This window comes from Alligator sinensis, unplaced genomic scaffold, assembly GCF_000455745.1.
Source record: "Alligator sinensis unplaced genomic scaffold, ASM45574v1 scaffold1593_1, whole genome shotgun sequence".
Taxonomy (NCBI): Eukaryota; Metazoa; Chordata; order Crocodylia; family Alligatoridae; genus Alligator; species Alligator sinensis.
The window spans coordinates 44,900-56,855 of record NW_005843384.1 but is presented as its reverse complement, the minus strand read 5'-3'; the positions used below and the strand labels follow the sequence as shown (position 1 = coordinate 56,855).

The following is an 11,956-nucleotide window of genomic DNA, read 5'->3' as shown; positions in this document are numbered from 1 at the left end:
GTGTGCAGCCGGATGTGCAGTGGTGGCCACACGGGATGCTGGGTGGTGGCTGCAGTCACTGCGTGCAAAAGCTTCCCCCCTTCCCCCATGCCTGGGAGCAGCGGTGCTGCAGGGTGGAGCAGCAGGGGCTGGGGTGGCACATGGGGATAGAGGCAGAACAGTGGCAGTGTGGGGCAGTGGGTGGCAGTACTCTGCCTCCCCCCACCCAATTCTTGACAGGCAATTGGCTAATCATTGTTACTAAAACTGGAAATAACACGTATCCATAATCAGCTGTCCCATAATGCAAGTGAGAGGGTCCCCATCTCCCTTCCCCCCCCCCCCCCCCCCCCCAAAAGGGCTAATGTCTTCAGATAGTGTTTCATCTTGCACAGTCTAGCCTCATCTCCTTTTCATCGTAAGCCATTAAGTATCATCCAGGGGGGCTAATCAATTTAGTTTAAACTAACAGAGTTCAGTGTAAACTAAAGTACTCTAGTTCTAAAGGAACCTAAATATATGCCCTGGAAAATGGGAAAGACCAAGGTGCAAGCCGTGCCCGAGGCCCTTGCAATCATAAAGAATTGTTTAGCTGACAAGGTCAAATGATCCCAGGAGGCAAACTACACCTCGTGCTGCAGAGAAAGGAAGTAAAATCCAAGGTCTCTACTAATGTGATCTAAAAGAAAATTCCTTCCCAGCCCCAAATCTGGCAGTGTACACACGATTTCACTTTTGATTCAGGGATGAAAGTTGTAGACATGTTGGTCTAAAAGTAAAAGCAGTCAGTGTGGTAGAGGTGCTATCTTTTATTTGACCAACTAGATAGTTGCAAGAAAAAATGTCTTTATTTGCACATTTTAGGGCTCGTGCGTCCTTCCTTAGGCAAAGAAGAATGCAAAGAAAGAAAGAAGCATAATTCAACACCCTGCTTGCCATCAGACACGTTTGAGGTAAAGAGACTGCTCCAACTTTTATCCAAACCTAATTTGCATAAAATGAACTTTTCCAGACAGAAAAGTCTGGAAAAGACTTTTCTTTTTACACCTCTCTCCAGCTCTCGTGTGCAATATGAAGTTTCATTTTAAAGACATTTCATCTCTGATTGGCATTACTGAAAGAGAGAGCACACAGGGGAGCACAATACTAAGCCTCTTTGCCCTACTATTCTGGATAAAGGCAGATTTTGTTAAATATGCACCATTTCTACCCCTTTTCTTAAGCTACTCAAACAATTCCAAGACCTTTCTTGTGTTTTCCAACGAAAATAAGGAAGATCAGAATGGTTACCCGTGATGCATACAACCAAAAATACACCTTAAAACAGCAAGCAAAATCAAGACACAGCCCACTTCAAAAATGTTGCAGGTTAGAGAACTGCTTCAGGTAACTGGTTCATTATCCTCTAAAATGCAGGGAAACGATTCTTCAAAACCTGACGCATTATGTTCCTTGAGACTCTGACAACTTAGTATTTTCCTAGATTCCTGAACATTCCCTTCAACATCCAAAAGAAATGCCCTCATTTCTCAGCCACATTCGGCCCAACTGCAAACCCCGAAGATGATGGAACGAAAATTAGGGCATTTTCCCCAGCTTTCCTAAGCCTGTAACAGCACAATAGCCACTCAGGAGTGCTCTACCTTTACCATTAGGACATACATACATACATATATACATGACAGATTTTCTAACTGCACATATCTATATACTGCTCCTTCAAAAACAAGTTCCCTGCAGGGTAAGGGAAGCTGACTTGCCAACCATTCTTTCTAGTTCAATTCACTTGTTAAAACAGTGTCTGGAACTCCCAGGGGGCTTTACTTCTCTGAATTAGTACGTCTCCAACACTTTCCATTCATGTCTAATATGGCAGGGGGTCAGAAAATCTGTGCGATTTCTTACTGGCTGACTCTCTCAAGGTTCAAAGGAAAAGTAATCTTCTAATCCCTTTGAAGTTTAGATGAGTAGATTTCAAAATTTCCATTTTAGAAATTCTTCCAATTCTAAAACAAGTATCGAGTTTTGCACTTAAACCAGAAGTTCAACCACTTTGCTGGCCATGAAGGCTATAGTATATTCTTTTCAGATTGCAACGCATGCTCCGATATGAATTCTTCTAAAAATAATTCTGTAAGTCATTACATTAATATTAATTTCAAACTAATTTTAAAAAAAGGAGCCCTTTAGAAATGCCAGGTCTGTCTCACCATTTTTCATTCTCTATCCTAATAACGAAATAACACACGATCAATAAGTGTTCTTTATATCTGAAACTCACTGAAATCCTTTGCACTAGCTACAATGGAAGATTGCTTTTAAGGATTGAGTTGTTTTTGGGGTTCTTTTGTGTGGTTTTGCTGTTATTCATAACGAGTTTCCCCTTCATCTAGGACTGATGAAAAAGTCTCATCTACAGAGAATCCCTGAAAAAACTCCCTCCAAAACAGCTCCCATATTCTGTCCTCAAAAAGTAAGGTTAAGGCAAAACTGATTTAGTATGGCCTCCTGCATCCCGTTGTTCCTGCTGGGAATAAATCCCAGCTGCCCTGGCAACCCAAGAACCACAATCTTCCCAGGTGGCTTTACTCTTTGAGAAATCATCTTTAATGAAAGCCTGCAACCTTGCTAAAAATAAGAGGCAATAGCAGCCATCTATCACATTGGTTCCCAACGTGTGTATATGAGAGTGAGAGTGAGAGTGAGAGTGAGAGTGAGAGTGAGAGTGAGAGTGAGAGTGAGAGTGAGAGTGAGAGTGAGAGTGAGAGTGAGAGTGAGAGTGAGAGTGAGAGTGAGAGTGAGAGTGAGAGTGAGAGTGAGAGTGAGAGTGAGAGTGAGAGTGAGAGTGAGAGTGAGAGTGAGAGTGAGAGTGAGAGTGAGAGTGAGAGTGAGAGTGAGAGTGAGAGTGAGAGTGAGAGTGAGAGTGAGAGTGAGAGTGAGAGTGAGAGTGAGAGTGAGAGTGAGAGTGAGAGTGAGAGTGAGAGTGAGAGTGAGAGTGAGAGTGAGAGTGAGAGTGAGAGTGAGAGTGAGAGTGAGAGTGAGAGTGAGAGTGAGAGTGAGAGTGAGAGTGAGAGTGAGAGTGAGAGTGAGAGTGAGAGTGAGAGTGAGAGTGAGAGTGAGAGTGAGAGTGAGAGTGAGAGTGAGAGTGAGAGTGAGAGTGAGAGTGAGAGTGAGAGTGAGAGTGAGAGTGAGAGTGAGAGTGAGAGTGAGAGTGAGAGTGAGAGTGAGAGTGAGAGTGAGAGTGAGAGTGAGAGTGACTAAACTGGTTGCCGTAACCTCCGACCGCCGCTGCAGGGAGTGGAGTGTGGTGGTGTGGTCTGGCGGTGGGGAAGCTGCCAGTGCCCCCTTTGTGCACAGTGGCCCTGCCCCACCCACTCACTGCTCCTGCGCCACGTATGTGAGTGTGTGTGTCCGCATGGGCCCTTCGTGACCCTACTGAGGATCCCCCGCAATCCTGATTTGGGTCGTGCCCCAAGGCTGGGAACCAACGCACTATCACCTTTCTCCACAGGAGGACATTTCTTCAAAAGGAAGAACATCACCACATCTACCCAACAGTGCTAGCGGGGGAAAAGAGTGAATGGTTTGTGTACATGCAGGCATGAACATGCAGAGCGAGACAGGTCGTATCTCCTACTACTCCAAAAGCAGTTTTAACATCATTAAAAATATCATCTACTAACATTGCTTTTGTTTTTCTGATTCGTGGTCATGTAGGAAATTTTTAATAACTTTTTTAAAACTAAGGAAACTCCCCCACAAAAACTACATTACGTTGTAAAAGTTGTTCAAGATGTGCTGAGCTCATTGATGATCCTGCTCTTCAGAGGCAGGAAACTAGATTCTTTTGGCCTGGAAGATATGCTAGAAGCGTACCTGTGCCCTACGTGAATTTACACCATCCACCTGAGGGCATAAAGAATGGAGCAGACCGAACCTTCTCTCAGTTCCTCTGTCAATGCAGAATCCAGGTGGCATAGGACTCATACGAGGGGAAGGAGAGCAGGCTGTGGAAACCTTGAAGAATGAGAGTTCATGTAAGATAAGGAACCATTCTTTCTTTAAGTGATTGCCTATATGTATTTTACATGATTAGTGAGCAATGGCCTCACAGGCAGAAGACTGGTATTAGTTAAAAACTAAAGCTAGTTAAAAATCTTAGTTTCAATATCTCCTGAAGTGGGCATCAATTCTTGAGGGCTCAACCAAGGAACAGCGGTGGATGACTGTGCAAGTGGGGCAGTTACAACTGGTGGGAAGGTCTCCAATATATACAGGGGGTTCTTATGTGAACTAACACCATCAAACATGCATTTAGACACTGCGTGGATATAGCCTGACCTCTAACAATTCTACCTGCAAACATTACTATCAGTCTGTGGGTCTAGTCCTGTTCAGATAGCACAAAAGTGCCACGACATAGCAAGGGTATGCAATTAGGCTTTCCTCTGATTTAAGTGGGAAGAAAAAAAACAAATCAACATCAGAAAGGCTGAACCAGCTGGTCTACCGAAAACTGGAGATAAATGCTGGCAAGCACTGGGCGAGGCTTGAGTCACGCTGTCTTTATGGAACATGGCAGAAAGCCTTAAGAGCCTCTTACTCTCCAAGCTAAATGTTATAAAGATCTCTTTTTAGTAGTCATAACAAGGAAAGCACATTGTTAGATGCTCAAAAGCAGGGTGGGTTTGATTTAAATCACAGGTCAGGAAGCCTTGATTTAATCATTGTTTTCTACAAAAAGTACATTCTTGTTGTTTGACATAACCTTAATACATATCATTCACAACTGAGATAGATGTACACACTATATATTGATTTATTTTGATATTTTTTCAGATTAATGTTGCAGCTACATCAGAAAATTGAATTATGATTTGGTTATTTTATTTACCAAAAGGTAATTGAAACAGATACTTGTGAAGTCACTGGGGGACGAACTATCCTCCAGTTCACTAGATTAATCATGGATATTTCAAGAATATTTTGCCACACTATTAGAAGGACATGAAATGAGCACTGCAGTTATTAGTTTAGGGCTTTCTTCTAGATTTCTTCTCATCTTTAATTTAATCTCTTTTATAGCCTGGCAAGCCTGCTGCCATGACAGATATTCCCTTCTACTGTACCATTCTTCACTAGACCTCAAATCAATAGAGAGGCTATGCTCAGAAATGTATCCATAGGCGACACATAGGAGGAGCATGGGGAGGCATGTGCCCCCCCTGAAATTGGCCCTTGCTGGCCACGGAGTGGAGAGTGCTGGCGGCACTTCCAGTTTTGCTGGCGGCATTTCCGGTTTGCCACTGGTGCTTCCAGGGTCAGCGATCAGCTGCTGGTGCCCCCCCAGAGCCAGGAGGCACCAGTTACCCATGAACTTATTCCTCCAGACTTCTGGAATAGTCTGCTCAAAATGTTTCTCTTTTGTTTCTATTGCCCCTCCCTCCTTGCATTTATCTCCAGATGCCTTCTCCTTGCCCCAATCTGCTCCACCCCAACAACCCTCTATTCATTTAACTTCCTGAAACTTTGCACTTTTAGAGAGAGGTAAGGGCTTGACTACACAAACATGCAGAAACACAATACGGCTGATGGTTAGGTAATCAGGTCCATACACTGCTGTTAACAAGGATGTTATCCTTAGAGACAAATCCAGTTTGAGAAATTAAACAAAGCATCACTGAGATGCTTAATGGGATCTTCTAGACTGAGCACTGAGTTCCCACTGGGTAGAGTGGTTTTCTTTAATCTTTACTAACCTATGCAGAAGCCTCTGGGAACTCCAGAAGATTGGGCCCCTAATATAGTCTATGGCCTGTTGTGACCTATTTACAAAACTTTTCTAAAAAGGTTACATGAATATATTGTCTCAAATAGTATACAAGTAGAAGTTATAATCCCTATTCCATGATGATATACTTGAGCTTTAGCATATCTTAAATTAAATCTATCTTTATATAGATTTATTTAAAAAAAAAAAAAAAGATCTGACTTAAATAAAAAAAACCATTTTTATTTTTTTATTTTTTTTAAATCATTGATTTTTAACCACCCTGCTCAGAAGGAGGCCCTGATTAAATCCATATGCTTAGGTTCCAGGAAACAGGTCTCCAGGACTGAGGAAAAAGTGAACGAGATCTTTGGGGACTCTAGCAGATTTTATGGTGGGAAAATAAAGTCTAAACCCTGAATTCTATGATGATGTACACATACTGCTGCTAAATATACTGACTGATGGTCCTGAATATTTTAGGGTCAGCAGACACTCCAGAAGAGTAGAAATAGGGATGTCCAATACCCTTCTAGTACTAACTGAGAAACACACTGTGGGCAGGATTCAAACTGTCCCATAAAACAGTGCAAGGAAGAGAATCCAGGACTCCCCTCTTGTAGGAGAGTGCTATAACTGTTAAGTCACAGAGACAAGCTCTCTCTTCCTTGCTCCAAGAACCATTTCTGTTTAAAAATAAATAAGGAAAAAAATTACCCTTGTTATAGGAATTGGAAGGCCCAGTTTATCCCCATTCTTGCTTGTCCTTCCGGCCCCAAGAATCAGAATGCTAACTGGGAAACGCATACAAATTTGTTAGCTCAGTTTGTACAGGAAAAGTGGTGAATGTCCTCACATAGCCTACTTGACCGGTAGTTAGGGCACACTGCTCTGAAGTGGGAGATCCAGTTTCATCACCCATCAAATGTACGTGGGGAATAGTACCAGGTTCCCACATCCCAGGCACGTACTGTAACCACTCAGCTGTTGGAAGGTGGCGGGGACGGGACGGGGCCAATATCACTATCATTCCCACCATTAGTTCTGAGCTCAATTCAGTGTGATTAATATAAAAATCAGTTGTAGCTTTTGGCTATTTATCACCGTGGCTATTCTCTGGGATCTCAGAACAAAGCTTGGCCATCTCCCAGGTCAGTATGGATTACTGTAAAACTTAGGGGGAGCTAGGCACATGCTTCTGAGAAGGTATATGCATTAATCATAGCCACTCACCATTTGCAGTTCCAAATGAAGGTGGATATTGGATTTAGGTGCATAAACAAAAGGTGCTGGCAGCAGGATAAGATGAACTGCTCTTTAGAGTTTTGGCATCTAACTCCTACCTAAGCCACGGTTAAGTGCCCACTTAGACTATTTGAATCCATCCCTGCGATGTGCACATGGAAGATCTTGCATTTAGCTGAGCAAGATTCCTGTGGTATTTATGGAATAGTTAGGTTGACCTGGACCATCCTGGTATAGTGCATAGGACATGCAAGTGTAGGTGGCCCCTGGATCCAGGTATCTGAACACGACCTGCAGGTCACAGAAGCTGTCAAGCAGAGTCTAGAATCTTGCTTGCGATGGATAAATTCCTGATGATCTCAAACCTAACACGGCTCCTGCAAATTCTAAGCTTTGGACCAGCAACAGTGTAGATCTTTTTTCTGCTGGCCTAGAGCCCCGTATGGCAAAGAAAACCTCTAGGACCATGTGAAAAGAGTTTTGGGGTTAGTTTTTTGTTATGCACAGCAGCTAAAGCATATAATTGGAAGCCTTGTGGCCTTAGAAGAACACTGGACTGCAAAATATTTAGTGAATACCATCAATGCTGAGGAAAGACCCCAAAAGGTAGAACTCTGTTCTGACAGCAAACTGCTAGTAGTCAGATACGTGGAAGGAAACGCCTGCAGCTCGAGAGCCATGAACAAATTCTGAAATTCAGTGAGGGAAATATGCTGATTGGAGTCATCCTCCTAAATTTAGAATGACCAATGAAGCTGTTAAGAATCCTCAAATCCAGATTGGGACCTAGTCTGTTTAACAGGATTAAAAAGTAGCAACTGTAAAATCTTTACCTCAATTCCCCATGCCTGAAGAAGGGTGACTGTGCCCAAAAGCTTGCCAAGAACTTTTTTTCCAACTACTCAGTTGGTTTAGTAAAAGGTATCACCTCTACTCAAAAAACCTTGCTTGTGTATGTCCTTAGACCAACACTGCTACAACCAATAAACCAGCAAATCTTTACTTCTACAGTTGAAAAGTACCTCTCCAAACACTGCAGTGATTCCAATCTCCTTTTGAAAAGTATCTTGTGAGAAACGTTCTTAAATAGGGACGGGGAAAGGGAGCTGGTTGTGAAGATATTAGAATTTAACAGAAAGCCGTTTTATACTTTCCAGGGTGCACTGGTCTCAGATAACTCATCTCCTAACCTCTCAAAAATGAAAATTCAGTTGCCAAGTGTAGGTCTGCTGAGCTCTCCACAATGGTGAACTTTCTGGCATCACAAAGCAAAAGGGAAGAAAGTGGAAGAAGTTTTTTAGTGTTGGCACCTCTGCTTTTTAGTTCGTGGCTTTGATATTTTCTGAGGGTTGCAATAGTAAACGGCAGAGACCTTCCACTTGATCGTGCTCCGAGAGTCTCACCTGCCACTTCTCTGAGGTTATCATGCAGATTTTGGGAGAAGGCTGTGGAAGGCTTTTGAATCTTTTAAGGAACAAAGAACTTCATCAGTCTTCATGTTAAAATTGAAAAAAGCTTTTGTATGGGAGGTCCTTGTTAGTGGTTTAGATCTTCCCGAGTACCCCAAAAGACTGGAACCACAAAGGCCTGAGCATTGCAGTGTAATCAGTCACCAAGGTGGATTATCTGCATCTAAAGCAACTGGCAGAGATATTCTGGGCATAGCTAGCAATGTCACCATACAATGACATTGCCACAGCACCGTGCTTTAGCTATACACGGGGAGTGCGCCACTATGGGACCACAGCTGGATCGCTATGTCGCCACAGCACGCCAGATGGCAATGTAGCTCATCGCTACAAATCGCTGCAGGGCGACGCGTAGATGTATCCTTCGAGTACTAATTTTGACATCAGTGATCTTATGTCAACTTTTGGATTGCGCTGAAGATTCTCCATGAAGTTCAGATAGTTGGGTTTCAACAAGAATACCTGACACTTAGAAGTACGCGTTGGGACGCAAGACAAAAAACAGACCTTTAAAAAAAGGCTCGATTTAAGGGAAGCAAATGTAGAACTACCCTAGCCTCCATGAAAGGGTCTTCCTGAAATCTAGTCCTGGTTTTTGTGACAGCTCCAGCAGCAACTCCTCACAGAAGATGAGGCAAGCAGGGGTAATTCCAGTTATCTGGTCTTGATGAGAATAGAGAGAAAACCAGTGATGGAAACATCTGCGGTAGGTAATGACTGAAAATGCCAAGTCTGATATGGAGTTAGCACCTATAGAAGTAGAGATAAGTACCTCTTTGGCAGTGCCGAGACAGAGGAACTGGACTTGGGCTCTGAACTTGCTGTCAGCTGAGGAGCATGAATTAATATAGTGATGGCAACTTCTTAGGCTTCTGGGAAGGTGATGTTTTGGGGGCTTTTTCTCCTGAAAGCGATGATCTTTTCTGTCCCTTTCTGTCAAATCTTAGAAGGATTTTTAGTCCCAGGCTCTGAAGAGGCCCTTAATTCAATGCTCCAAAAGAAAAGCTTGAAACAGATTTCCTCTTGAAGAACCAGGGGCAGTACCATATTTCCTTGCATACCATATGACCCCAAATAAGACATGAACCTTGCTTCTGGAAGGCAGAACGGAGATTTCCCCCCTGCAGTCTCATGTCCTGCAGCTAGCTTTTTCTTGAAGACACTGTGCTACAAGATGGTTGCCAGCTTCTCTACACCTGCCAGGAAGCAGGATGAGGGCACAGCCCAGTGCTAACCTTTTCACAGCCTCTCTCAAATTGGCACCAGTTTTTGGTAAGTTTTGGGGTCTACCTCAGCACTACATATCCACCGTATGCATGTTTTGGAATAAAACTGGTAGCCATCTTGTAGCAGTGTCCTTATTCTTCTATGCCTCCTTGTAGTGAAGTTTTGGTAAAAAAAAAAAAAAATCAGCTTCCCCGATTAAAATACACATCCTGATATTTGGGGAAATGCTGCATGCGTAAACATGGTATACCACTTGCTAAAGCAGAAGAGGCTCCTAGGGGGTTTATCAGTGAGCAGCACAGCCGCCACACAAGAGGAACAGGATTCAAACGCTGGTGATTTACTTTCAACCATGGCAACTAGTTACTTAGTATCACGGGTATCCCTAGCATATTCTAAAAATGTTAATTGAGAGAGAAAAGCAACAAACTAAGCCATGTAAAGAACTAGCCTGACATCTAATGACAGTGTGCAGAGCGAATGGACCCTGCAGGAATTTTCTCTTATTGATATGAGGAGTCAGGAGTGGAGGGGCAACTAGGTCCAAATCTATGCTTTGTGCATTCAGGTGGAGCATGCAGGATTCAAAATACAGCCCGATGAATGCTGCTGGCCAAAAGAATCCGATTCCACATGCATGGGTGCATGGGCAAAAGAAGCAGAAACCACGAGAACAGTTATCTGGATGCAAAGTAAAGTATCAGTAATGGAAGGGTAGAAGCTTTATAATGATGTGGTAATTATTACTCTTGGAAACATTAGTAACCCAGGAACTTCAAATCCAAAATGTGTAGGAAGTCATCCAGTCACCTTAGTTCCTATCTGTACTAACAGAATGGAGGGGAATAAAATGTGCGTTTAATGTAATGCAGGAGTACAAACATTACAATGTATCGACATAATTGAAGATTCACTGCGTCATTTCATTACATGGAATAATTGCAGTAGTTTGGATACCTTTCCGACACATTTTATACTATACCATATTTGCATTTCTTTAAGTTTAAGCTTAGCTTTGAACGTCTAAAGCCTAGCGTGTAAAGATTTGGGGGATATTTATGCACTCTTTCAATACTTTCATTTAAAGTACTCATACAGATTTAATCTTAACTCCATTTTAATGCAGTGTGAGACAATATGTTATAATGCAATGGGAGGGCTTATTGTATATTATGGTTTTAAATTAATTTCCATTACAACTCTCATGGTTTTTGTTTGTTTTTTTTTGAAAGACAGGTGATAAACAGAGAATATTCTTTTGAAGTTACAAAATATCCCATTACTTTTCTTTGTTACTGTTTTGCAATGATTCTTTCTTAAAAGATGTGTACAGCAGGATACTGATCCAAAACTACCAATCATTACCATACTATATGCAGCTACACAAATGTTATAGGTAATATATATGTTTTAATCTGCAAACACTCAAACAGATTTATTTTCTAACAGATGTTGCCATCAGTGATGCAGAGCATGCCTTGGGAATAGTTTGTGACAATCAATTTAATGAGGAACAGCTGGTTTCAAAGACATTATAAATGACCGAACAACTTCACTGCTCACCTTCACACGAAGAGAGTCAGGTGATATCAGGTATGGTGTGAGGGTATACTTTGTCATATGGGCTAATAAATTATATTAATCTAATTAAGAAGTCTTTTTGTAGATCACTCAATTGAAACTAAATTGGTGCCTCTAGTCAACTCTGTTTATTCGCGTAAGCCTAAAAATCCAGGAACAAACTGCATGTTCATGTTTGGGACTTGTGCTACAGAGGGAATGGGAGAATGCAGACTATACTCTCCGGAGCATGGGTATAGGATCTGGTCCGTAAGAAGTGATCTCTTCAATAATGAAAGACTTTGGGTGATCATACAAGTGATGCAAATTGGCCGTTTTTGTGGTTTAATTGCATCCCGCTATACACGTGCAGGGTTTTGGGGGGGGGGGGGGGGGTTATACATATAACTTAAATTAGTTTGCTACACTGCAAACTAAACCACATCCGCATAGATATTTGTAATGTTGCAGCTATATGACAGCTCACCCCACCACAGGAGCAGTGGGCTGAAGGCAGAAACAGCAAGGGAATGATCCTTTCCCCTCTACCCCCACAGAGCCTGCCCATGTCTCCCTTGGCAGGAGGGGCGAGCTGCCAGTGGGCCAAGCTGTGGGGGGCCCCGGCCCTTCCTTCTGTGGTGGCGGTGGCCCCGGGAGGCACTACCATGTTGGAGGGGAGGGACCTCGCAGCTCACGGCCTGCTGGC

General features: G+C 42.7%; 1 protein-coding gene across 3 annotated transcripts in view; it reads right to left on the bottom strand.

Annotated features, from left to right (window-relative positions):
• KHDRBS3 (KH RNA binding domain containing, signal transduction associated 3) overlaps window positions 1-11,956 on the bottom strand; it is a 103,143-nt gene that overhangs the window by 53,187 nt on the left and 38,000 nt on the right. For 2 of the 3 annotated variants that reach the window (XR_001359180.2, XM_014527248.2), the window contains exon 4: window positions 3,856-3,996. The exons of the other annotated variant lie outside the window; for it this stretch is intronic. Coding sequence is in view for 1 of the 2 variants with exons in the window: in XM_014527248.2 (XP_014382734.1) it covers window positions 3,856-3,996 (141 nt within the window). In the remaining variant the exon portion in view is untranslated. The remainder of the gene's footprint in view (window positions 1-3,855; window positions 3,997-11,956) is intronic. 3 annotated transcript variants of the gene reach the window in all.